This window comes from Onychostruthus taczanowskii, unplaced genomic scaffold, assembly GCF_017590055.1.
Source record: "Onychostruthus taczanowskii isolate IOZ18803 unplaced genomic scaffold, ASM1759005v1 scaffold6, whole genome shotgun sequence".
NCBI lineage: Eukaryota > Metazoa > Chordata > Aves > Passeriformes > Passeridae > Onychostruthus > Onychostruthus taczanowskii.
In genome coordinates, this window is record NW_024503679.1 from 12,793,174 (window position 1) to 12,819,862 (window position 26,689).

Consider the following 26,689-nt stretch of genomic DNA (forward strand, 5'->3'; position numbering starts at 1 on the left):
GGGATGGGCAGGCAGAGCCGAAGTGGGGTTGGAAACCCACCCCAGGCCCCAGGTGGTGGCACTTGAGCTGCTGCCCATCAGAGTGATGGGATGGGACCCTGGATCCCCCAGGGGCTGCCCCCTCACCAGCCCTGAACATGGTCTGGAGAGCAGTTTGAACCTCTCCCAGGTGCCACAAGGCCACCACTGCCACCACCACTGTCCCTGCACAGCCTGTGCCTTCCCCACTCACGCCCTGGGGATGCTCTGCTGCCTTGTGTGGTTAATGGGGATGAGGCATCCCTGTGCCTCGGGGGTCACATCAGCACTTTGTCCCACTGGAACCTGCAGGGGCTCCCTGCTCACTGTCCCAGGCTGGACAGCAGGGGACCATTGGTGACCTCCTGGCAGAACAGTCAGTGAGGGAGACCCCCGGCCCCTGCACTCTGGGCACTTGGTAGATGAATTTTCAGATTTAGCCATTTCTCCCATGCAAGGAATGGCAGAGGAAGTGGATTTGGCTCTTCCCAAACGCTGCCAGTTCTCTGGGCTTTGAAGGAGGGGAAGGCCAGAAGTCAATCACATCTCTGGGGTTGGGCATCGCTGCACGGATCCACCCAAATCATGTGTTTTGAGCTGGTGTGGGTGTCCCACCTGCCCTCAGCATCTCCCTGTCTCCAGCTGCTGTGACAATGAGTCCCTTCAGATTTCAAAAACTGAAAATTTAACAGGAAAAAAATGCACTTTTCTTTTTCCTCATTAGAGGGCAGCAACAAACCCAGCTGAACAGGAGAGCTGCCCAACAAAGGGAGGAATACCATTACTGGGATGTACATCCCAATCTGCTGTGGTGAGCAGGGGAAGGGTGGTGGTACCCACCTGGACTCCATTGCTACACATCTCCTTTCCTAGAGGGGCAAGGCTCTAATGGTTTATTGTCTGTATTTTCACCCCATCCCCTTTTTAATTTTCTCATTTGGCTGCAGATAAATCAAACTCCAGAGTGAAAATTCTCAGTAGGATTCAGGACAGAAATGAGCTCTCAGGGGGTCCTTCAGGTGGAAGAAAGCTGCTTTGGAGTGAGTGCAGAAATGGGGCAACACTTGCATCCTGAGTGGGGAACAGCACCAGGCAACACACGGGGAACAAAGCGAGACCCACTCGTTTATTGTCAAAAAAACCTCAAACTTTACTTGCGTTTCTCTCAATAAATAATTTACAGTATTTACAGGCGGTGACACTCCCGTGGGTCTCAGAGCAGGGAGGAGCTGGGGGGGCCTTTTCAGCATGCCCCCCCTTTGCCTATGGTTTTTTTTTTTGTTTTGTTTGTTTCCAAGTATCGGGTCCTTCTTGGCCACACTTCACCTTTAACCAGAACTGGGTCAAACACAACCAAAATAAAGTGCTTCACTGTTTGCTTTTAAAACAGGGATACCCCAACCACCTCACGCCATCAGCCACCACTGGAGCACCCACCTGGACAGAGGGAATGAGCCAAGCCATAACCAGACTTTCCTTGGATGGAAACTGTCCCTAAACCACAGCATGCCAAGGGTGATTGTTTTATAGGAAGGGGAGGTCTTAAGGAAATTATTGACCTGTTGGCACGCTGTGGCTGGGCCAGCTCAGGCAGTTTTCAAGCAGCACTGTGCGCTCAGAGGGAGGCTGTGCACAGCTGCATTTAGCTGTGGGGTAAACATCTTCTTTGCCCAGAGACAGATTTTGGCTTTTAAAAGGTGGGTTTTAAACTTCTAGGGAAGATAAAAATTTGTTTTCTCTAGAACAAAGGAAACAGAAAGTCCAAATCAGCCTGGCTGAGCATTAGTGCATTGGGAAATGAAACTGTCCAGTGCCGTGGTCCAGTGGCTGCTCCCCTCAGCACCTCCAAACTGTGATATCCTTATTTCAAAATCTTCCCTAAACAGAGTATCTGGGGCATCAGCAAACAAAGCAAGGAGCAAAGTAGTAAACACATCTTTTTGTTTCTTTTCTTTCCTTAAACATTTAAAAACCAATTACATCTTTTCATCTGTACAGTCACACGAGATCAATGCCAGGGCTCTATATATTAAAGAGACAATATAAATTACATCAACTGACACAAGTTTGCATTTCTCTGCTGCTTTACAAATGGAGCTCTAGAGCTGTAAGGACACAATGAATAGTCATGTTCAGTATTTACACCAGGCTGCCTCTTGGCACCAGTTCAGACTGCCAAACCAAGCCTGTTCCCACCTCTTTTGATGCTAGCTTGTCTCATCACGCCCAGAGACCTCCCTTTTGAGAGGAGGAGGTGCCCTCCTCCTGTATTTTGGGGCTTGTTTCTGGGAACTTCCCCCTGAGGAAAGGTGGGGGAAACCCACCAGGAGGTCTTGGAAGGCGCAGACCAAAGGTGGTCTTGGTGTTTGTTCAGTGAGCGATGGGGTGAACCACAGAGGAACGTGGAGTGGAGGAGATGGGCAGCACTACATGGTGGAGGAAGGAGATTATGGATGGTTTCGAGGCAGGGAACAGACATCTGGAGGCAGCTGGGGGGGGTCCTCTGCTGCATCCCGTCTCCTGGCTGAATTCTGACATTGCCCCATTTCTGATTCAAGCCCAGAAGGGCTTAAGGTGCAACTGGTCTGCAATGGGGTTGCAAGTCGCGGCCATCCCAGGATGGGGAGCAGAGCAGAGACCTAGCAGCAAAAAAAAGAGCACCACGCTCCTGCTCCATCCCAGGGCTGGGCCAGGCCGAGCCACAGGCAGGGAAGGGCTGGAGGGAGGTGCAGGTTGGGTCTCCCACTGAGCAGCCACCCTGATGCCAATTTCAGGGGACCAGAGAGTGAATGGTGTGAGGAACTCATCCAATGCTGGGCAGAAGTTGCAGAAACCGCTTGAATACTGGCCAGGTTTCTCCCATTGCCATCAAGAGTCCACAGTGGGTCCAGGCAGAGACAAGGGAGGCAGGAGTAAAACTACTGAGCAAATCAGCCAGGTGAACTGGCTAAAACAGGGGACGCCTTTGAACCACAAAAAATGCAGGCCAAGGCTTGAGGAACGTGTCCTCCTTCCACTCAGAAGGTGCCTGGCACCAGCAGCCAAGGAAGTGTGGGATCATTGCCCACCATTTCGGCCCCTTGCACCACCTTCTGCAACAACAGGGCTGTGGGCAGAGCAGGAAAAGCCGAGCCCAGCCCTGGTGAGCAGGACATCCTGCCCTGCTGTGCTGGCCAGGCTTGGTCCTGTCTCACTGCTCCGTGCCCTCCTCAGGGGCTCTGCTCTCCTCAGACAAAGCCATGTTCACACACGCCAGTGTCACAGTCACCACGTGCACGGCTGGGACCAGGGGAGTGCTGCAAGGGCTCCCCAGCACCCACTCCAATGGCAGCAGGAGGAGGGGGAAGTGAGGAAGGTCCAGACAAGGTACAGTCCAGCAAAAACTCCTGACTGGTCCCACTGGCAGCACATTCCTCCCAGGCAAGAGCTGGGAAGGTGGAGGACTTGCACCAAGAGAGAGACTGAGGTCTGAGGACAACCCATGTGGCTCTGATGTCCAACCTCTTCTTTTCCAACACCTGCATCTCATCCCTGGTTGCCTCCTGCTCCCCTTTCCCTTCTCTCCAAGGTGTGAAGGAGCAAACCTCTATAACAAGCACAACCAACACAAACACAGCAGTGCTACCCAAAGGGTGGGATGTGTTCCTGTGGGCGCCGTGTTGCCCGGGGTCAGGACCCGTGTCCTTTCATAGAGGTGCAGCTTGTCTTTGTTGGAGTGAAGCATCTTCACGTCCTCAAAGGCATAGTAAGCAGCCAGCATGAAGTTGACATCCCCCGTGGTGAGGAGGTCAAAGACACAGGACTGGAAGTAGAGGTCCTCCACGGGCAGCTTCTCCCTGCACTTGGCCGTGGCTGTTTCGTAGGTGAAGGCCTCGGGGGGGGCAGGCAGGCTGGGCCCCTTCCGACGGGCACGACCCTCCGAGGCCTGAGCCGAGCGGATGGTCTGGAAGTCAATCTGCTGGTTGGCTGGACAGCCACGGAGGCACAGGTAGAGGCCCTGACTGTCCCGGTCCTCCACGGCGTTGACCACCTCCTCCGGCATGCGCACGGCGAAGGTGAGGTACCGCCCCACCTGCCTCACCACGATGGTGGTGCCGATGTACTTGGCCTGGATCTCGATGTGCTGCCCCGACACCTTCTCTGTGATCTTCAGGCTGTTGGCTCCGTGCTTGTCCCCTCCGTTCTTGGAGCCGTCGACAAAGGCGGCGGGGAGCTCGTCCATCTCTGCCTGGTACACTTTCTGATCCACACACTCCTGGAAGCTCTTGAAGATGATGGTGAGCTGTGGGGGAGGAAAGGAGCATGGTTACTGCCAGCAATGACCACCTGAGAGCACACAGCCACCACCAGCAGTGGGGTGGGAGGTGGAAGGGCTGGATGCTCACTCCAGACAGGAGTGTGACCTTCAGGCTCATGGTCTTTCATCCTAAGAAGAGGCCCTGACTTTTAGCCCCCCAGACATGGCGATCCTGCTCCAGCCAAAGGGTGAAGACACTTGTGTAGCGATCCAAGACCCAGAGGCTTGACTGAATGCATCACCTGGATCTGCCTGTTATCTCCAGGCCCAGAACAGGAGCTTCCTTGCAGCTGGAGCTGGGTGGAGTATCCCTACTCACAGGCCTGTGGCAGCATGCCCGTGCACGCAGCACTGCCTTGCCTCCAGGGCTGGCAGATGGCAGCAGGGATGAGCCCTGACTCCCTTGGAGGCGGTGGAGCTTCTCTTCTGACTCCCATGACATTTACATCCCAAGGGCTGGACCAATTTGTTTCCCTAACCAACTGCAGACCAACAGGATTTCTCCCATGGGCCCTCAAACACGTCCTGCTCCATCTCAACCCCACAGGCACACTTGTGCTCAGCCTGCTCCAGTGGGATGGCCCTTCTGGGGATGACTTCATGGTGGCCTTGGCAGTGCTGGGTTAATGGCTGGACTCAATCTTAAAGAGTTTTTCCCCAGCCTTAATGATTCTGTGATTCTATGACACAAACGTAGCCCAACATGCCTCCTCACCCCTGGCTGGGCTCAAACACAGGCCCCTTCCAGAGGAAGGACCTCACAGTGCTTGCTATTCCCTTGCTGGCCTGGATTTTGGAGGGAAGACCTGGGGAGGAAAATGAGGAAAATTTGCATGTACAAACAGTACAAACTACATTTCCTCTTTCAGCTCTTGCAGAGTTGCTTTTGCACCTTTCTGCCCATGAGGGAGAAGTGGCAAAGGGGACCTCCTGCCACGTGGGCCCCATGAAGGGGGAGACTGAGACCTGGCCAGAGTGGGGTGGGGCTGGAGAAGAGAGCAGAGAACACAAAGAGCCCCAAGCACTGAGTGCTCCCGTCGTTTCCAGCAGCACAGTGCCCACAGCAGTGCTTCCCACAGCTCACGCTGCAGATCTCATGACTAATCCCTCCTCACCACAAGCTTGTGAGGCAGATAAGGAGAGAAAAGGCTCAATTAAGATGGTGATCCTGCGATCCCAGCAGGTCCTGGGATCCTTAAGGACCACTTTCTCCAAGCCAGAATTCCTTGCAAGCTTCAGCAGGTTTTGACGTCTTTTAGCAGGTGAGGACATCAGAGTATCATTAAGTATCTTTTAGGGGGTCAGATCCTCACTGCCAGTTCCAGCTCAGGATAAAGGGGTGACATCCAGAGCAGAGAAGCAGCCCCTGTTCCACATGTGCTTCTCTGCTCTCCCCACACACAGGGAGAAGCAGAACTCCCAGACATGGTCAGACAGGACATTTTCCAAAAGCAAGAGGATGCCTCCTGCTAAGCCTCCCTTTTCCTTTGGCACAACAAGTGCCCTGCTAGCTTTAGAGCAGCACACCAGTTCCTCAGCTCCAGATCCCTCCTGAAGCTGAGCCTGTGACACACAAGTCCTGCTGTATCACAGCAGCACATTTTCACTTGGGCTCTCTGTGTTTGCCTTGTGCCTTCAGGATGTTTATTTAGTCTGTCAAAGCACCTCCAGAACAGACTGTTCCCCACAAAATGTCTTGACTTGGCTGCAAACCACAGAGACAATTACAAGCCTGGGTAGAGGGGAAGGGAGTGTGAGGAGCTCAGTTCCCTCCAGGCTTTTCCTGCAAGCTGGAGCCTCCCTGGAGGGCAGTCCTAGGTTTGCTTGGGCCTTGGGGGTCCCCCAAGAGGCGCCAGCATCTATCCTGATCTGGCTGTTCACAGCCATACCAAGGTGGGAGTCCTCTTAAATTTGCAATACCTGGCTTGGTCATGAAGGCCCCTTGAGGCCTTCAGCCTGCTCACTGTGATTGGGCTGGATGTGCTCAACAAGAACCACATTTCAGTGAAGGCTGGGGACAAAAGAAGGATGGACATCTGATACTGAGGGACAGACATTCAAATTCAGAGGAGCTCAGGCTCTGTCTTACCGTCCCCAAGGAGATGTGGAAACGGGGGAAGACACAGAGGAAAGAAAGGCTGCTCTGAAGCCTCTCTGCCCTCGCCCACCTCTGTCCAGGGGGACAAGGCTCACCTTGCTGGTGGCGGTGGCCGAGGAGCCAGGCAGCACCGGCGTGTTGGTGACCTGCACGTTCAGGTAGTTATTGTCTATGAGCGGCCAAGCCCCCTGCACCTTGCAGGTCTGGAAAGTGTCTGTGAAAGTCCTGAGGTGGGGGTCCCCAAAGAGCCCGCAGTGGGTGTAATTGGGGGCGGCCGAGTGCTTGTGGAAGCTCTTCTCATAGTGGCAGATCTCGGGGCTGTCAGAGCGCTCCTGGCTGTCCCCGGGGGGCAATGTCCGGAGGCGGGGCTGGGACGTGGGACCATCCTTGGAGCAGTTGTGCTGCACCATGAGGTCGTCTATGCCATGCACGGCTGAGTGGTAGGCCAGGTCTCCCCTGCAGGTGCGGGCGGTGCGGCGCGTGCAGTGCGCGTAGGCCCGCAGCGCCGTGCAGAACTCCGGCGCCTCCTCCGCGCCCAGGTGGTGCGAGCCCGACGTGGCCGCCCAGAACTCAGAGTTGCACTTGAGGATCTTGCATGGAGATGTCACTGCGGGAGGGCAGGAGAACACAAGGGGGTCAGTGCTGGCTAGCCCATCCAGAGGCCACGTCCTCCTCCCGCTGCCCAAACTCATGACACCGGCCCGGCCGCGTGACGGGGCCTCGCTCACCAGACGTGACCCTCTCACATGACCCAACTCTCATGCATCAAAGCCAAAGAAACCAACAGGATCTGCCCCAATTGAAGCCAAAAAGGGAAAGAACATCCAGCCTTTAGATAAATGATCATGGGGGGAAACCATGGTGTGGAAGAATGGGACATATTCATAAGCAGTGTTGAGGGAGGATCATTAATGAGGGGGGAGATGCAATGGGGTTTTTAATGCCCTTTTAGGGTTTGACATTCTAAGTTCTGTGCTGCATGAGTTACTGGGCACTGTATCCAGACTGATCTCTACCAGCACAAAGCTCTCTTCCTTTTCCTCCTTTATGGGCTTGGGAAAACAGAGCAGCATCATAACCACTGTGCCCAGGATAGAGCAGGACCAGTGCCACGACCCACCCTGCAGCACAGCCAGAGGCCATCCACCATCACCAGTGCCACAGCAGTGACGCTGCAGCGCTTGTCCCTGTGCCTCCAGAAAGAAGTGGGAGCCAAAAAACCTCTTTCTTGACATCTGTGCAGCTTTGCCCAGCCCTGGGAGCCCGCTCCCCACCACGGCCCGCTGAGAGAGAACGAGAGGTGGAGGAGAAAAACCGGCACAGCAGGTGCGGGGATGCCAGGGAGCCCCCGCCTTCCCTTCCCTTCCCACCCGCCGTGCGCTGCCCAGGCGGAGGCGAAGCCAGAGGCTGCAGGGCCTTTGCCGGGCTCAGCCGCAGCCCTGGTGCTTCCTGGCAAGGCGGTGGAAGGCAAAGAAAATTCAGATCCTGTTTCTTCCCCCCACACACAACGTCTGCTCCCTGGGGCAGTGTGGCTTCCCTGGAGCAGACTTGAAAGCAGCTGTGCAAAAAGCACATGGCCATGGCTGAATGTCGCAGACACTGCTCTGCCTCTGCCAATTTGGAGTCTTGCTGGGTGAACCCAGGCTCACACTACTTAAAATTCATGGCATTTTCCTTCCTCTCCTCTTAATCGACCCCCTCGGAACGCTTGGAAACAGGATGGGTTCAGGCAGAAAAGGCAGCAGGAGGAGGAGAAGACAAGCCCCACCATTTCCAGATGCTTTCATGGTGCCTTTTGCACGCGTACCCATATATTCCTGTCTTGGGGCTTGTTTAGAAGGAGCTTGGCAGGACATTCGTGCCAAAAGTATCTCAGATTTGTTTAGAAAGAAAGTTACAAAACCCAGTATTGTTTCAGGGAAAACAGTATGCTTGAGTTTTAAACATCACAGTGCTGGAAACCTAAACAGAGTTGGTGCTGGAAAATCAGAAAGGGAGACTTAGATTATAAAACACTGAGCACTTCAGCTGTGAGAAATAAGCCAGTCTCCTCTCTGTTTTCAAGAAGACTGAAGTGCAAATAGGAAATGGTGACAGGTTCCTCACAGTTTTAAAATTCATGTTTAATAAACTCAGATGCTAGCAACGGCACTGAGAACCCGTGAGCTGTTTGGTCTTGGCAGCATCCCACTTAAACCTGCAAGAAGCTTCGTGGAAAGCCTTTAACTCATCATTGACCAGAGGTGACTCAACAACAAGGCTCTGACCTGGGACGTATTTCTGCATGTAGGAGTTAAATTTAAAGATATTTATTATTTCACACCCCTCTCTTGTTCATCCCAGGAGTGTGGTTTTCCAGGACTGTCATAATGGATGGCAGGAGTCAAAACAGCACACAGGAGTGTGACCAGTGCCACCACTGCTGGTTATCCCAAACCCTTGTGGCATCGGGCAATTAAAGTCATTGCTCTCCTAGTTGTTATGCTAATGTACAGCTTGAGGATGCCCTGGGGTTTCGTGTGGCAGAAGGTGCTGTCACTGCAGCCCGACCTGCCCGCCCAGCCCCAGAAGAAGCTGGAGGACACATCCCTGGACAAGCAAGAGCCACACAACCCACAGCTCAGCAAGGCACCAGGATGCACTACACAGAGCATCCCATCCAGGGAGCAGCGTGCAGAGTCCTGGCTGCAGCACAGAGAGGATTTTTTCAGTAGGAACAAACCCACTGCCTCTTGCTCTTTAAGGACTTGCTTCACTGGCTCGGATGAGGAGATACAGGCGTGAGCTGTGGCTGCCTAGGGACACAGAGGGCCCTGCTGAACAGCCCCCCAACACCCAGTGCTGGGCACATCCTGGTGCTGAGCATCCCCCACTGCTGCCCTGCCCGGGGTCACGCATGACTTTATAAGGTACTGAATTAAAAAATCCCAACCAAAGGGAGGGCAGGGAAGCCCATCTCCTTCCTCCCTGCGCCTGCAGGGGGAGCGTTCTGCTCTGAGATGTTATCGCTGCACTTTTGGCACCGATCCCCTTCTGGCTGTTTCGCTCAGGGCCCCATATAAGGCCAGATCTCCAAATCCAGGTGCCCCGGCGCAGGGCAGTGTGTGAGCGGGGCCGCTCACGCCTGGCCTTTCCCATGGACATTTCCCCAGACACCCTCATGGCAAATCCCCCATGCTGCTGGCGAGGGACCACAGCTGACAAAGGCTGTGGAGGGGAGCAAACACGACCCTCACCCCTCCCAAGCAGCCTTGCCTCGTCCCCTCTGGCAGCAGCTTTGGCACAGTGGTGCAGGCTCATTTGTACCCTGGCCAAGAAACGATGTTTATTCAATTTCGCATAATCTATTTTCCATCGACTCACAATGGTTCTGTTTTTCAACCACAGATGACTTAGCATGGAAACAAATCCCTCTCAAGCAGGAACCCAGCAAGGCTCTCCTGGGATCTGTGAGACATCCCCAGGTCTGGGTGATTTCTCGTCCGTGGCAGAGCAGCCTTCATCTCACAGACAGGTGACTTCAACCCCTCCAAACCACCTCCCAACCCTCCCCATGATCTTCTTTCAAGGCCTTAGTGCCACTCAAACCAGAGAACAAAATTTCCTTTGTTATCTTGAAACCAACGGTTTCAGAAAGCTGAAGCCAGAAAAAAAAAAAAAAAAAAAAAAAAAGAGAAAACCACCTGGACTAGGATAGCCCCCTCCCACATCCCCCATTTGCTCAGGGACACTTCCTGTGACGACTCCCGAGGCCTGTGCCCACTGAAAAGCCACCCCTTTCCTCGGCAGGAGTTTATCACCTTTACAAAACACGGGTCTTGGTTCTAAGTGGATTTTATCTGATTTCATTGTAAGGACATAAAAAGAACCAGCGATTTTCTCCAAAGCAGTAAAAGGTCCGTTAGTAACCAGTGTGTTTCCCACAAAGATATTTACACACTGCAATCAAGTCCCTTGTCAATCCTCCAGATAAGCTAAACGGTTTGCACTTTTAAGTTCTCGCTGGAAGGTGTTTGCCCAGCCCCACCATCAGATCTCCTTCCAGCAGCCTTGTTTCCTGCACAACCTACCACCCCGACAGGGCACAGGGATAAAGACACGCTCACAACTCTCCCGAGCTCAGCCCTTTAACCAGGACATTGCACTGAGCAGGCAATGAATGAATTGCGATCTTTTCCTGAGCTCCTGGCTTGGAAAGGCCTGGTCCTCCATTCAACAACATCCCACGGACCACCAAACACACACTCAGGGCTCTGGGGTATCACCCGACCCTAGCTGCAGTGCTCTGCCCTCATCATCAGTACACTGATGTCAAATTAAATGTTCAAACATATGCACACATCTAACTTTAACAGCGTTTAATTATCAGTGCTCCCCTACTCTGCCTTCACTGGGTGTCAAGTAACCTGGATTTCATTTACCCAAATCAGACTCTTACAGAAAACTAGCACAAAACCAACATTTCATCTATTCTCCTGACATTCCTATAACAAAGAGAATTACTGGAAATTAATTTCTGTAAGCAAAAGGCAATTCTTTTAAGACTCTTGAATGCACGTTCACCAGACCTGTTAATTTTAAAGTGTTCATTGCTAAGCAATGTTTTTTAATATCCTCTTGGTTCCTAACGGGCTGGAAAGTATTTCATCACCCACATGTGATGCAAATACATCATCCCGCGTTTTTCCAAATACACGGACTGAAGTGTAGATGTGCAAGCCTCACACATGCAGTAAAGGGCCTTTTTGGAGAACACAGTAAAACGTAATTACCTTTGGCCTCAGATCTGAGCACCCAGACTTAGGCTCCTAAACACATATTTATTTAAGTAATCTAAATAAACATATTTGTGCTGACACCTCAATAGGAAAGGCACGGTTCTCCAAGGTGCTAAATACCAGCAACATCTGCCAGCTTCAAGGAGATTTGGGCTCCTCTGCTCACAGGCAGACAGCAGTCACCACCAGCATGAAAACGAACCCAAAAATGTTTAAAAAAAAAAAAAAATCACATTGCTCCTTAAAAACATGGCACAAGGGATTGCCCCCAGCAAGGTATCAGGAGTCCCAAGCAAAAATTGAGGGAAAGATCATTTGTTATTCATATCCAACCCCTCGTGCTGCTCCTGTCCCAGGGGGTGTCCCCATGAGCCATTCCTCATGGTGGCCATGCTGGACCCTCATCTTGATACCCGTGAGGGTCGTGAGATTAGATACAAAGAAGGAAATTTTTTACAGTTAGGGCGTTGAGACACTGGCACAGGTTGCCCAAAGAGGTGGTGGGTGCCCCACCCCGAAGACATTCAAGAGACCCCTGCCCACGGAACGGGGGGTTGGACGACGTGACCTTTCAAGGCCCCTTCCAACCCAAATCATTCAGTGATTCTATTTTATGACACGGATCAGCCGGCGCCTTGTCACACCAGGGAGAGAAAGGAGCGATTCGGTGCAGCCCTGATGGATGGGATGTCATGGGCAGGGACAGCTCTCCCGCACCCCACGGGGCACCGCGGGGCGAGCAAGACCCAAGGGCCACCTGACCCAAGCATGGTGAAAGGATTTGTGCGGGAAGGCAGCGCCGGGCTCTTACAGCGACCTCCTTTGAACTGTTAATCAAGCACAATCTTGCAGAATAATAGCCTGGTTATTATTGCCTTGTTTGCATAACAAAGAGGCCCAATAAAACTGATTTGACTGTGCTCAGAGGGGGTGTGAAAGATCAGCCCTGAGAAAAGAGCTGCAGGAATGCAGCAAACTGCTCCAAAGCCTCAACCCAGGAAGAAAGACAATGCAATTTGCCATCAAGAAAAGCCCAATAGACCAATAAATTACCCATGTGCAAAGGGATTAGATCAGGTTTCAGTTGCACTGAAGTGGGGGGAGGACCAGGAGGAGGGGACTGAAGGAGGAAAATAAACCTGACTCTCTTAAAGAGCTGGGGCTCGTATTTTGCAAGGGTGTGCTTATGGAGGTTGGCTCAGAGGGGCCACCTTCCACGCTGGGGCCGGGGTTGCGTGCTCATTTCCACCGGCAAAAGCAGCAAATGCATTAAATCCAGGCAAAGGCCCTACTTTGTGTACGATAAAGTGATTCTAGATGTACCCCAGAGGGCACCTCAAACGATGCAGTTTCCTTTAACAGAGTCCTTGTCTTGCTCAAGAGGATGCTGGGGGAAGGAGAAACCAGTTCCTCGAAGTCAGAAGAGGGACACAGAAGGATTTTTCTCGTTTCAGCCTGTATCAATCGCTAAAGCATCCGGAGGACCTGCCATGGCCACCTCCTTTCTGTCCTCAGCACCGAGTTCACAGCCCCCCACCTCTCCTCTGCAGGCATCACAGAGACACAGGGCAAGTACAGGCAGGAAACCAGCAGAGTCAGTGTCTTCACCAGCTCCAGCACAAACTTCTGCGTGCTGCCGAAGGAGCCCTTGATCGCTGCTGTCACTTAGTCAGCTCTTTTGGCTCCGGACTCAGCTTATGGCTGACCCGGCATGCTCCGCGCCAGCCAAGGCAGCTCTCCCCAGCCCCCAGCCAGCACTGCTCCTCCTGGCTCACCTCAGCATCCATGTGCAGGGAGAAGGGTGAGCGGACACCATCGGAGAGGGCATCACCCATGGAGCTGCCAGCCAGGGCCATGCTCCTCTGAGAGCTACCAGCAAACCTTGGGGAGTTCAGCAGGCATGATGGGCTGAGAGGGGGAACCAGTGCAACAGACAACGCAGCAATGGGGTCACAGACTTTGTTCTTGAATCTTCCACCTGGGATTCAGGCCTTAGTGCTACCTTTGCCTCAGCTGTTGAGCTTTTGCCTACTCAGAGGAAGCGGTGCCTGTGGGTGGTTCAGGAGATGCAGGCTTTACTCCTCCACGAGCTGGTGGATGGAGGATGAGCACGGAGGGAAGCGATAAGGCAGTGATCTCTGACTCTTCATCCGCAGAAGGGCACTAACAAAGCTGGCTCTCCAGCAGCACAGTGTGCTGCAGGCTAGGAAGCCATTCTGGAGCTGCACACCTGACTTTCCCCGCTGGGAGTGCACCTGGACACTTTCACCAGCAGTTCCCAAGAGCTGGTAAATCTCCTCAGGCAAGTGGTCCAGTTTAGAGATGAGGACACTGAAGGACGTTAAGGCTTTCACCCAAGATGAGCGCCGTGGGAAGAGAGGTGAATTTGCAGTCTCATGCCCTGCATGAAGCATCACCTTCACCTTCCTCTTCAGCCACCACCATTCATGTCCCCATCCCTCTGGAGAAGCGGTCCCTGGATAAGGTCACCTCTGCCAGCCACCTCCACTGCCGAGTGTTTCAGGTTTCCAGCAGACATCTCTCTCCCCACGCCAGAGCTGTTTTCCCAGGGTGCCTTTGAAGGCAGCGCTGCCACCCACCAGTGCCTGGGGGCCCCCCAGGTGTGGCAGTGGGTCCCTCGCCCTCCTCCCCCTCGCCCGGGCCGCGGCAGGGCTGGCAGGGAAACGCTTTCTGCTCACAGGTGTGGATTCCCTCTAGGAATAATCATCCCCGCTGTGCTCTTGTGAAATTTCAACCCTTCAAACGCAGAGGTAAATGAGATACAAAACGAGGAGATGGAGAAAAGCCCGGAGCACATAAATCTGGATGAGGCAAATTTATACAATTAGATGTCTGCCAAAAAATTGCGGCATCTCAATCGGAGGCGCTGGCTTGCGCAGGGCGTGGGGTGGCAGCTGCCCGGCTGGAAGGCAGCAGCCCCACAAGCCCATCAAGACACCTGACTGATTCTGGAGCCCCACCTGGGGGTGCAGGGTACCCTGTGGATCTGTTCCTGCAGGCTGGGCTCTCACCCAGCACCAGATTCCCTCCCCATCGCCCATATCCCATGGAAGCCACAGTTCATCTTTCACAGCCACAGACCTTCAGAGGTTTATTTATTTTTAAATGCTGCCTCTCCTGGACTCAGGTTTTACTTTTAAGAAGAAAAAGTAATTTTCTAACTGGAACCCACTGCCTCAGTCCCACTGCTCCCCCACCCGTATCCCAGCACAGTGATGCTTTCTCATCACTTGGGCTGGCAAAGTTTGGAGTCATGTCCTGCCACATACCCTTGTCATCTCAGAAAGGGCCAGCTGGAGTGTGTCACACAGCAAGAGAAAAAGGTAGCTTGTCCAAAACCCAAAATGCCATAGATCATTACTAAGGCTTTGGGGACCAAAGTCAACAGCTGTCCAGGAAGGAGAGGAAACCAAGGGAGGAGAAAATTCTTTGGCCTCAAGTGAAGCTTGCCCTCTGCCTGACCCATAAAACCTGCACGTCAGGGACAGCTCTACTTGCTGGAACTGAATGGCCAAACACTTCTGGATGCTCATGTAGTGCAAAGTGGGACTCGACACCCTTCTGAGGGATCTGCTGTCCCTGCAGCTGTGGGGACATGAGACCCTGGCCACCTCACACACCACAGCCAGGCTGTCAGACAGAGCAGCTCAGTCTGTGCCTACCAGGGCTGCGTGTGTGTCGGAGCCAGCTTGTTCTCCGCAGTGAGAGCCCGATGACTTCATCAAGGGGATGGCATCTGGTTTTGCAGTTGGCTATAATTCAATTCTCCCCCTTGCTGCAGGAATTTCAGCTGGTGGAGCAGTGATTTACTCAGCCGGGCTGCACTTGAGTGCAAAGCAATCTTGAGGCTACAATCGAACGCACTGTTATTTTGAGAGCTCACAGACAAGGGAATAAATATCCTCTTCTTTTCATCCCAGTAGCTGCCAAGTGCAGGCTACAGAGCTTTTTAAAGGCATTTAGGAGCTCTCCTCTAACAAGTGCACTCTGAATGCTGTGCATGGTCAGGCAGGACCTTGCCTGCACAGCTCACTCCTGATCTGTAGCATCAGGATGGGATTTGCAAGGACAGTCAGACACAGGCCAGGGCATCCCCTCACCTGCCCACCACAGCTGCATCTCCATGCAACCATGCAACCCCCATTTTCCCCAAAACCCCTTCTCCATCACCCCAGCACACATCACTCCTGAATTCCAGCAGCCCTGAGCTCACCCCAGCCCCCTTCAAACCACCTGGGACCATGAGGCTCTTTTGGTCCTGGGTTCCTACACTCCCCCTTACTCCAAGTCTGGTGTCTGCTCTAACAGGAAAAGCAAATCAGACCAAATCAAACTCATCCACATGGATCAAAAGCCCTCATCTTTGACCTCTTTTACTGTCTCACCACCTTTATCCCTTGGGAGCAGTAGGGCTTGGCTGTGGGATCCCCTGAAGGACTGATGGGCTGAGGAGGGGCTTGCTCCACTGCCATGCCAGAGCCTACGGATGCTTTATGGGATGTGCCCATCAGGGAGCCAGAAGAGAGACCACAAAACTCATTGTCACTGGGGCTGTAGCCTGGCTCTCCAGGGACAGCAGGTCAGGGCAGAGCTCAAGAAGAGCCCCCAGGTCAGGAAGTTTTTATGGTTGCCCAGCCGTGTGAGCACTTTCATGTGCACATCCGACTCAACACAGCTGTCCAGGCCACAGAGAAAGAAACCTCCACTGTTCCCATGATAAACCCAAAGTCACTCTTAACATTGCCTTGTGCCCAGTAACCAAGGGCCAGGAATTCCACGATTTTCTGTGGAAAAAAGCAACATATCCACCCCATCTACAATAAAAACAAGGCGCCTCCTTCCAGCCCCACAACGTGCCTTGCTGGCAATGGCAGAGAACTCCCTGTTCCAAGTACGAGACCAGCTCCAAGCCTGCAACAAAACAGGGAAGCCAAAATATTTCCAGGTTTACGTTTGAATCCCTCCCTTCTTCTTTGTCCTGACAACATCCCGCACAGGCGCGTTCCTCTCCTGCCTCCACCTTCCCCAGGATGGGGCTCCATGTTCACAGCACCGTGGGGGTTATTTTAGCCTCTAAACCATCTCAATTTTGTCTTAATGCTGCCATCACCTCCCTACTGCTGAGACAAAAAGCCATTTATTGACTACCCTGATACACCTCCAATAAGGTTGGATCCTTATCTGGAATCCACTGCACTGCCTGGATTGACCAAGAGCAGAAAACTCAAATTTTTATGGAGGCAGAAGTGTATTACAGCCAAAACAGCCAAGCTGAAAACAAACAGAGAAAGCCAAAGCAAACCTGAGCCTGTCACACCTGGGGCAAAAACACCCAGGGCCAGATTCTGGAAGTACAAAAGGATTTTCAAGAAAGCTAAGCACAGCCTGTACTGGGAGGCACAGGTTTGGTTCACCCAGGAGATCAGGGTCTCAGCTGGGAGAGCACCCATGAGCAACACTGGGACTTGGCAGAAGCTCCAAGGAGAACTTCTGCCAAGGAAACTGTGAGCTCTGCCCAGACCTCCTTTCCCCAGCTGCCTCACGGTCACCCTGACCTACGGCCAGAGCACCCAGCCCAAGGGCACTGCATGGTGTGGGCTGCCCAGGAGGCAGCAGGGCGAAGCCATCAGTGTCACAGCAGCACAAGTGGGAATCCAGCCCGGGCTGTGAGCGTGGGGGGGGTTAAGCAAATAAATAAATAGGGCAGGACTCGGCGAGGCACTGATCTGACACGCAGAGCGCCCGCTTGGGCAGCCTCCAGCGGCCCTGCTCACCTGGGGCTCCCAGGAGGGCCGCGAAGCCTCCTTGGTGCTGGGAACCCACAAATTCCCAGGAAGCATAGGGAAAAAGGGGGAAAAGGATACGGCAGGGAATAAATCCCCCCTTTTCCCCACCTTCCCACCCACAAAGCTTCCAAAAAAGCCCCCAGCCTGCTCCCAGCCCACGGCACGGGGAGCCCCGTCTCCGCCTGCGCCCCGCTCCCGCGGGCTCTGGATCGCCTCGTTCTGCCAGTTCTTTGCACCTTATTTGACTGCTGAAGGGAGAATCAAACAAAGCAGCCAGCCAGATCTCCTATCAAGTTCTTTCTTGCACCGTAAATCTCACAGCCTCGACGCTTTGCAACTCAACCGCTCCAAAAAGGGCGTTAAGCAACACATAAGGGAGCAGCTCCAGAGTTTCCAGAAAAAAAACAGGGGGTTCAGCTTCCAGCCTGCTGGGAAGTTTCATGGGAAAAGTGGGGTCCAGTGAGACACCTCAGTGCTAAGGGCAGCGCTGAAAAGATCTTCCTGGAAGAGGGCGAAGAGGGCAAAGATGGGAGGAAGGGCGTAAAGCAGTTATTTATTTATTTCCTACATGTGTGTGCAAGACTACTTCACCTACGGTTATGCAAAAGAAAGGCAGAGGCGATTTAAAAATTAATAAATTAAATTTTTTTTAAAAAATGAAAGTTTTACTAAAATAAAGAGAGATAGAAGAACTCTAAGGTTTAAATCTCCCTTTCTCCCTCCTGCTTTCTCTCAATTTTTCGCCCCCTTGCAAGTGAAAAAAAAAAAAAAAAAAAAAAAAAAGGTAAAGAAACTGGAGAGTTTTGGAAGGAACAAATCCGCCTCTGTGGACTGGGTTTCCCCTCCCCCAACAAAAACAAGCACTCAGGGCTTGAAGGAATTTGCAGGCAGAGATCTGCCAAAAACATTGTGAAAAACTATGGGGGATTCATTGGAAACAGATGGCGTTTTCAGCTGTAATTCTGAAATTCTCCCCTTTTCTGACACAATACAAACATCGGGGCCGGGGGCGGCGGGGGGGCCGAGCCCCGCGGCGGGTGCGAGCGGCCGGCCCAGGGGTGCCGATGCTCGCGGGACCATTTGGTTGCCATCCCGCCCTCGGACAGCACAACAGCTCCCGGCCCAACCAGGGCAAGTTTTCCAAGCAAACGAGGCTGCTGAGCCCCCAGAGCCGTGCGGCGGTGAGGGAGAAGGGGCGGCCGCCCGGAGCGCCCGCGCATCCCCCGCCCGCCCGCCCAGGTGCGCCCGGCGGCCGCGCTCCCCCCGCCGGGGCCGTGCGACCCCCGGGCCCCCACCGACCCCAAATAACACCGCAAAAACCTCCCCGAGCCCCTCCGCGACCGCTCCCCGGCTCTGCCCTCCGCGGGGGCTCGGAGCGTGCTCCCACAGCAGAAATTTCGGATGGGGGTGTTTTGTGTGTGGGTCGCCCCACCAGTGTCCCCCCCTCCTTTCGCGGCACCCGGGAAGAGCAGAACAAGGTAAGCTGGCGCTGTCAGGAACACCTCCCGGCTGCCTTCGCCGCTTTGATTTCCACCATCTCCTTCCTTGTGGGATGAGGAGCGGGGAGACAAAGAAGATGAGGTCAAGGAGAAACAACCCACCGCAACTGCTTGGGGAACGGGGAATTGGGGGTGCACGCACCATAGCTGAGCCCCACTTGCTTATTTTAAACATGTGGCAAACTGCTGCGAGGAGAGGGAAAGAGGCCCAGGGACAGGGGAACGGGGGCGGCGATCCAAGGGCTGCCAGAAACACAAGGAAAAAGTCTGCAAAATAAAGAGGCTGTTCCTTACCTGAAGGGAAGATGCAGAGAAAGACAGGGAGGATTTGGAAAAGTCCCAGGGCTGTGGATCCTGCCCCTCTCCCCATACCCATCCATCCAGCTCGAGCTTTAACCACTATCCTCTCCCTGGAAGAAGAGTTTAAAAAGGAAAAAAAAAAAAAAAAAAAAAAAAAAAAGGAGAAGGGGAGAGAGGAAGAGGAGAGGGAAAAAAAAGGGAAAAATAAATCAATCGAAAGAACTTGAGGGAAAAAATGAAATCAAAAGCCCCACATGGCTCCGCGGAGCGCGGCAGGCACGGGCGGCCCCAGCTCCGGGCTCTGCACTGAAAGATTACACAGACTTTTTCTCCTTGTTCTCCTCCTCCTCCTCTCCGTCCCCTCCCATTACAACCCAGCCATCAATCATCCCGCTGCCTCCCAATGCCTGCATCCTCCGGCGCGCCTCCTCCTCCGAGCGCGCCCGCCTCCCCGGCCATGCTGCGGGAAGGGGCGGGAGCGGCCGCGGCCATGGGAGCCAGGCGGGGAGGAGCGGGGAGAAAGAGCCGGGGAGAGCCCGGAGAGGGGGTTGGAGATGGGGATGGAGCCGCCAAGCTCTGCCGTGCCCCGGGGGAAGGGGGTGGCGGTGGTCTCATGCAGGATGGGTAACGGGAAGGGCTCTTGATGTGTTGCCATCATCGCAGCTCGGTGGCAGTTTGGGAGAGGGGCTTCCTCCCACCCCATCGGGTCTCAACACACACTGTGCCTTCCCCGCCCCTCTCCCATGGGCCTACCAAGAGCCCTCTGATCCAAAGAACAAGGTATCCTGTCTCTGGGATCCTGGGCCCAAAAACTAAACAGTTTGGGGTAAAGGGGCTGTCGTACAGCAGAGGAGGGAAACTGAGGCAGGGAGGCTTTAGGCAGCTGGTGCAGGGTAGGGCTTGTGACAGCGACACTGAGGTCTCCAGCCTGCTGGGGGATGGCGTACCCCCTGCACATGGAGATCCTCCATGTCTTCCCAGCCCTGGCACCATGGCAGGTGAGAGTTTCACAACAATTCCAGGTCATTCACCCGCACCTGCACTGGCAGCGGTGAAGTAACCCCAGGTGACTCAGAAACAGCTAGTCTCATAGATCCTTATCATGAGACTGGCACTCCTTACATAGGGACACGGCTGTCAGGTACCCAAATCCAGCTGCCAGCCCACCAAGGATGGATGGAGATGAATAATAATACCTAAGCTCACTCGGGACCACCACCACTGCCTCCTGCACCACCAGCCTGGATGTTCACTGGGGGAAAGTCTCACCAATTATGTTGGAAGGGTTGTCCCAGGGTCTCACTTTTAAGCCTCCCTTAGAGACCCCCTGGGCAGCCCTAGGCGGAGACCAACCCTTAGAGAGCCCTGCCTGGTCACAGACCATCAGATGGAACAGCAGCTTGGAGCACACAGGCATTTGCCTGCTGAGTTTCAAGATCCTGCTCTTTTATCCCTCCTGCAATACCACAGCGTGTGGAGGTGAGCAGATTGGATCTGCATCCCCATCATCCCAGGGGTCTGTGCCACCCATGAGAGGGCTAGGCTAGCAGGAAGGCATCCACTTAGCTTGGATCTCTTAAAAATTTCCCTTGAGGGATGTTTTAGCCACAGTGAACTAAGACCACTTCTGAATGAGGGTGCCCACGAGTGTAGGCTTTAATGACTTCCCTGTTTTGGATCATTAGCTCTCCTTTGATGGCGTGTCCCCTTGCCATCCGGATGTTTCATCTCCTTTCTTTTGGGGTTCTTATGCAAAGACTAAAAGGATGCTGGTTGTTTTATACCACCCTTCTCCCAACTCTCTAAGACCATGCGTCTTTCCTCCTGCAGGTTGGTATAGGCTGGGATACTCCTTGACGTTTCTTCTAATTATTCTTGGAAACCTCCTCTTCTAGCTCATAAACATCCTTAAGCATGCTTTTTCGAGTGACTGTGGCTTAAATCTCTAATAAGAGTTTGTGATCTCCTTCCTGTTGTGGATTGAATCTCTGATCCAGTACAACAAATATCCCACAGAAGGAGAAAGAGGAGATGGGAATAAATATCCAAGAAGCAAAGATATCTTTTAACACCTATCTATTTCTCCATGAGGGGAGTGAGCCCCCATGCCTCCAAATGAAGGAGGAGCTTCTCTGGGGCTTTATCCAGGCTGCAACAGGAATTAAAACACTGCAGCTTTTCCATCTGGGACCCAGATGGGATCCAAAAATCCTGTGGCCTTGCCTGCCTAACGGAATTATCTGCCTTGGTCCTGCTGGTCCTAGAGCTGTGCTCAGATGGTGTCCACTAAAGTCAAGAGGGAGCTCTGTGTGCAGAGGAGCTGCCAGAGTGGGCAGAGCTGGGCAGGAGATGAAAGCTGGCAGGCTGGATCCAGACCTGTAGCAGAGGCAGTGTGGGAGGAACGCCGACTCGAAGCACCTCTTTGTGGGGGATGTCAAACAGGGGCAAATATGTCCAAACCCTGCCAGCTGCTCCTACCACCCAAGAAGAAATGCCTGCTGATGGGATGTGTAGGCAGCTGGAGCTGGAAGGGGCCTAGGGGGAGGAGAGAGAGGGTCTGTGAGCTGGGGAGAGCCCGGGAAAAGGCGGGGGGGAGATCCAGGGGATGGGGTTCCAGACCTCAAATCCCTTCCTCTTGCTCCCACCCTCTCCTCTTGCAATGCGACTTTTGCTTTTATTTCAAAGTGAAAAACATTAATTTCTGCTGTTATCCTGACTGATGACATCTAACATGATCTGTTTAACTAAAAAAACCCATCTGAATTACGAACTTTGAAAACCCAGCTGTTAAATAGCTGCTGGGAGGCTGCTTTGATGGTTTGACCTAAAGCACCACTTTGGTATTGCCGTTTTGGGGCAGGCTGACACATTGCAACGATAGCCTGGAATCCAGTCTGAGGCATTATAGTTAAAATAAGACCCTTGATGGAAATTCTGCCTTTGGTGTAGGGAAAACTGTGCTGCTATAAAGCAACGGTCAGATGCCCCTGGCTCCAGTTTGTAAAAATTTCTCCTTGATTTTGCTCCGTTGCATCATGCATTGCAAATGGGATTGCTGTTCTTGGCACTGATCAAAGCAGCGGATTTCGCTGGAGAAAACAACAGATGTGTCCAAACCGTAACTTCAGGGAGGAAAAGGCCCCAAATAAGGTGTGTTTCTGAAATCCTGCTCCCCCTTACACATTTTTGAAATAAACTTCACCTTTCTGTTTAGCTGAATCAAAGCTCTGGACTTTAAATCGCCTACTGAATCAGAGGCTGTGTGAAATTCAGATCTGTGCCCTGCTTTATGGGGGTATCTAGGCTTGGAAATGTGGAGCTACTGCATTTCCCCCAACTTCTTTCCTTCTCAAAGCCCATCCAGGACTCCCTGTTCAGGCAGCGTTGAGCCCGATGCTCCTTGCAGACAGAATGTGGCAAACCACCCACCGCTGACATGCAACCACTGCAGCGGCTCAGCTCCGGGGCACAGGCACCTCCGTGGTCATCTGCACGTGTTTGGTGTCACTGTGGAGGGGTGACATGCAAATCACAGCCTTCTCCGAGGTATTTGCAGGATGCTGGAGGAGTCACAGATCCCGTGGGACGCTCAGCTGGGATCGCTGGGCTGAACTTTCCTTTTCTCTGCCCTGCGTGGCTGTGGGCTTCAGTGGGGCTGAGTGAATGTGGCTGATTTGAACGCAGAGGTTTGCAGATGAGGGCTGCCCTTACAGCCTTCCTAATGGAATCATTCACTACCTGTAATTATATGGCTAAAATAGTAAACATGGGTATTTCTGAGGGCTGCAACTAGTAGTTAGAGGAGTGGATGTCGGGGCTCCTGGTCTGCTCCTGACTCTCCCATGAACTTTCTGTGTGGCCACTTTTCACACCACTATCTCCACACTCCTGCTCTGCCTCAGGACACGGTGTTCAACTCATGGCCTGTCTGGGATAAGCCATAATCACTCCTGCAGGAAGCTAATCCTGGAATGCTCTGCAGGGATATGTGCATGTTTGGGGTGAGCAGCAAAAAGCAAGCTGCTCCTTAAAGGAGGAAGAAAGGAAGTTTGGAATGGAAACTCCCCAGTTGTTGCCTGGAGAGGATTGACAACTGATCCCAAAATGTTTGTGAAAATAAAAGCAAACATTTGTGCACTGAACAATTCCCTTACTAAAGAAAAAAAAAAAAAAACCCCTCTGAATAAGAAGAACCGAAAATACCCCTACATCTTTTTGCATAACAGCCACCTCTGATATCTGCAATTAAATTTAAAGACCTTCTTTTTACTCATCATTCCAAGCTGCCAAATATGCATCTAAACCCCCTTCCCTACCAATATTTTCTTGCAGGTAGAGCAGGAAAATGTCCCCCCCCAGGATCTCCTTAGTGCCCTGCACTAAACTTTGGCAGGGCAGGCAGATGGGATGGCACAGAGCTGGGCTTTGAAGAGTGACCCACTCCTGCGTAGCAAAGTGCAGAGAGGAGTTTGTTGGTTTATCTAAATCCTCCTTCCCACTGCTGCCCCTGTGAACATCAGCCTCATCAACCTGGCTGTGTAAAAAGAGGCCAGTTGTGAAAGGTGGAAAAAAAAATGCAGCTTTGTGCCACCAGTAAATGAAATGTAAGAACTCTTTGTTGACCTGCATCCTTGCATCTGCAGATTAACTGATTATCAGCAACCCCCACTGAAGTCACAGTGGGTAACCTCTCCTCAAATTGCCTGCTCCAAGCCCACAGCCATAAAAATCACCTCTACATGCTGAAAAACAGCCAGGCTGCATAAGCAGAAGGGAAGATGGGCTGGTGGAACACTTCCAGTCTCACCCATGACAGAAAGCAAAACAAGCAGGGATATTTTAAGGCAAATAGTTCATCACATTGACTTTTTTTTTTTAGACTTGTTAACACTCATTTGTGTCTCTCCCTTTCCCTTGCCTGCAAAGCCCTAGGGGGGCAAGACCTAATTCCTACACATGGGAACATGTAACCATCCCTTGTTCAGCAGTGTTTGGAGGGCTGGCTGGAATTCACCATCTGTATATTTAATTCTCTGCAGGGAGCTGGTCTTCCTGGCCCACTCTCCTCTTTGGGGTAAATATCAAGCAGTATCTCTGTAGTGTATCTTCTTCACAGCTGCGCTCCTCTCTAAGCAAAAATAGAAGATGGGCTGGGAGGTTCCCTAGATCAAGTTCAAATGGCCAAATGTCAGCTCAGCAGAAAAGACGGGTAAGTCTGAACTGCCAAAAAATGATCAGAATCATAGAATCACAGAATGCTTGGAGTTGGAAGGGGCCTTAAAGATCATCTAGTTCTGATTCCCGTGCCATGGGCAGGAACACCAGAAGAACTGCAGAGAACTAGGTGCTTATCAGCACAGACAGGAGCCAGTCTGTGTAATGGGACAGTCTTTCTCTGCTGCTTTTAAAAGCTCCTGACATCTCGAGAAAGTGCAAACATAGCTCACTAATTCCCCTCCTCTGACTGACAGGTCAGCTAAGGACATCTCATCCTATTTAAAGGTGGGAGATGGCATCGAGTGTTTGCAAGCCTACATCTGCAGCCCTTTGAGCACGGGATGTTTGAAGGATCCTCTGGAAAAAGCTCTGTGAAACCCAATCAGCTTTGCCAGGTCTCCTTCTGTCAATTTGCAGCAGCAGTGGCCAGAAATACAACCCAACACAGGATGCCTTTCCTGCGTTCTCAGTTGTGACACACTGAGTCACAGTGACCTCAGCTGATTTAAAACTTTGTTCTGAATATCTGAGAAAGAGGCATTCCTTCTTATGGGGGAAAAACACCCCAAACCCAAACAACTTTAATCCAGCACTTCTGTGGGTATTTTGGCAAATGAAAATGCGAGTTTTTGTGAAGAGGGAGTATCTTGGAGTTGGCACCAGGAGTCCAGGGTGTGCCTGGCTCGGAGCTGGGCTGGGATTAAGGCTGAGACTGGCGCTGGGGTTTAAAATGGGACTAAGGAGCTGAGCTGGGACTGGGATGAGCTGGGCTGGTACTGGGGTGGACTGGGATTGGGCTGGGCCGGGGCTGCGGCCCCACTGGGTGGTGCTGTTATCCCTGCGCCGCCTGCAAAAGTATCCAGTTTATAAAATAAATGCAATCCAACGCCGCCTTAAACCACATGACATAACAGCAGCTTGCGAGCTCCCATTAAAATCTCAATTTGGGGAAATTGATTCTACCTCTGAGCAATTGCGATGCAATTACCCCAACAGGCAGCAATCAAGAATCACATCAAAACAACACCAAACTTTCATCTCCTGCCTCACAACCACCACCACAACAAAAAGCACCTGTCTTGCAAACGCAGCCCGGTTTCCATAAATATATGTAATTTTTAGGAAGGGCAACGTGCATGTCCCAGAGTGGAAGCTTGGCCAGGGGCTGCTCTGGCTGGTGCGTTTGAACTGTCCTGTCTGGGGGCTTTATTCTGTTCCCCCCGTCTCCTGGAGGGTTTTTGGGCTATTTATGGACTCAGGACATCAGGAATGAAGTCGCTCCCGCTGCCTTGCCGCACTCCAGCTGCCCATCCTCTCCCTGCGCACAGCTGTGCCCGTCCCAGCCGTGTCCCACATCTGTCCAGCTGTCACCCCCCGCCTTCTTCCCTCGGGGCTCGTAACCCCCCCAAGCACTTTTTCAACCAGGGGAGTTTAGGGAGAGCTTTGTGTCCCCGCTCCGGTCTCGATAACCGCGATCAGCGCCGGGATGAGCAACCCGAGGGAAAGGGGGAAATATTGGGGAGGATGTTTACAGTTCTCATCCGTGGTCTGCAAGGAATTACTCGATTGACTTAGCGCAGCAGGGAGCAGCTTTAGTGGCAACCATCAGAAGGGAGGATAAATGAATAACCTCATGCATGCCAGCTAGCGCCGAGCCGGGCAGGGAGCGCAGGGCAGGGGAAGCGGGAAGAATCCAGGTTCCTTATAAAAACGGCCGGGAAGGGGGGAGCCAGGAGAGGACCGGGAGCCTCAACAGGTCCGGAGGAGGAAGGGCCATGCAGGGAGCCGGGGGACATGCGGCCGGGGGGTCCCCAGCCCCCGCCCCGCTTACCTTGGCGGCCGCATCAGCCTCTCCAGCCCCGCGGGGGTCGGTGCAGGCAGCGGCGGCTTTTTTTGTATTTTTTTTTCCAGGAGGGGTAAATAAAACAAAAATAAAAAACTAAATCAAATGAAACCCAAACGAAATAAAACAGTAAAAGCCCCCAAGGGTCCAAGTGGGGGTGGCGGGGGGGTGGAGGCCGAGGGGCGCGGGCAGCCCCCCGCCCTGCGGGCAGCCCCGGCGGGGTGCAGGCGGCCTCGCTCAGCGGGACGCGGGGAGCCGCATCGCCTTCCCGGAGCATGTGAGAGCCAGCGGAGGAGATAGAGCCAGATAGGGAGGTCCCCTCCCTCCTCCCTCCTTCCCTCCTCCCTCCCTCCTTCCCTCCGCGCACGCTGAGCAGCGTCGTTCGCAAGGAGCGGCGGAGGGAGGGAGCGAAAGAGGGAGGGAGGCGCAGCCCCGGCCCCGAGAAGGGGGGGCTGGGGGTCTCTGCTGCAACACCCCGAACCCCAGCACTCCCTCTCCGTGTGCAGGCAGACGGGGCTAGGGGATGTGGAGGAGGATTTCAGGGTTTTGCCGGAGGGGTGGGGATGCTCCACCTGCAGCTGGAGGAGATGAAGGGGAAGTGGGGCTTGGGGGGCATCCCCCTGCCCAGCCCCTGGGGTGTGTGTAGGTGCTAAGAGCATCTTTACGTTGAGGGGGATGGTGACAAAGACTGGGACTGGAGACGGGAGGACGACCCTCAGCAGGACTGTGCGGTGGGAAAGGGATGGAGAACCCAGGCTGCCTCAGAGCCCCTCAGGGTAGCTGCCCACCCCAGCTGCCCCAGCACCCAGCATTGCTGAGAGCTGGGCAGTGT

General features: G+C 53.1%; 1 protein-coding gene across 1 annotated transcript; it reads right to left on the bottom strand.

Moving 5' to 3' along the window:
* Nucleotides 1-1,147: 1,147 nt before the first annotated feature.
* Nucleotides 1,148-26,111, bottom strand: RGMA (repulsive guidance molecule BMP co-receptor a). Its single transcript, XM_041418827.1, has 4 exons — nucleotides 25,846-26,111; nucleotides 18,792-18,907; nucleotides 6,509-7,020; nucleotides 1,148-4,300 (listed from the first exon to the last, which is right to left on the bottom strand). Exons 1-4 carry the CDS (start codon nucleotides 25,857-25,859, stop codon nucleotides 3,605-3,607), a joined length of 1,338 nt encoding a protein of 445 aa, XP_041274761.1. The 5' UTR covers nucleotides 25,860-26,111; the 3' UTR covers nucleotides 1,148-3,604.
* Nucleotides 26,112-26,689: the final 578 nt, after the last annotated feature.

Coding starts and splice junctions, on each gene's coding strand:
- RGMA (XM_041418827.1), bottom strand. Junction 7,021..18,791: donor TCTCTGCATCTTCCCTTCAG/GTAAGGAACAGC, acceptor GCCCTCCCGCAG/TGACATCTCCATGCAAGATC. Junction 4,301..6,508: donor CGGCCACCGCCACCAGCAAG/GTGAGCCTTGTC, acceptor CCTCCCCCACAG/CTCACCATCATCTTCAAGAG.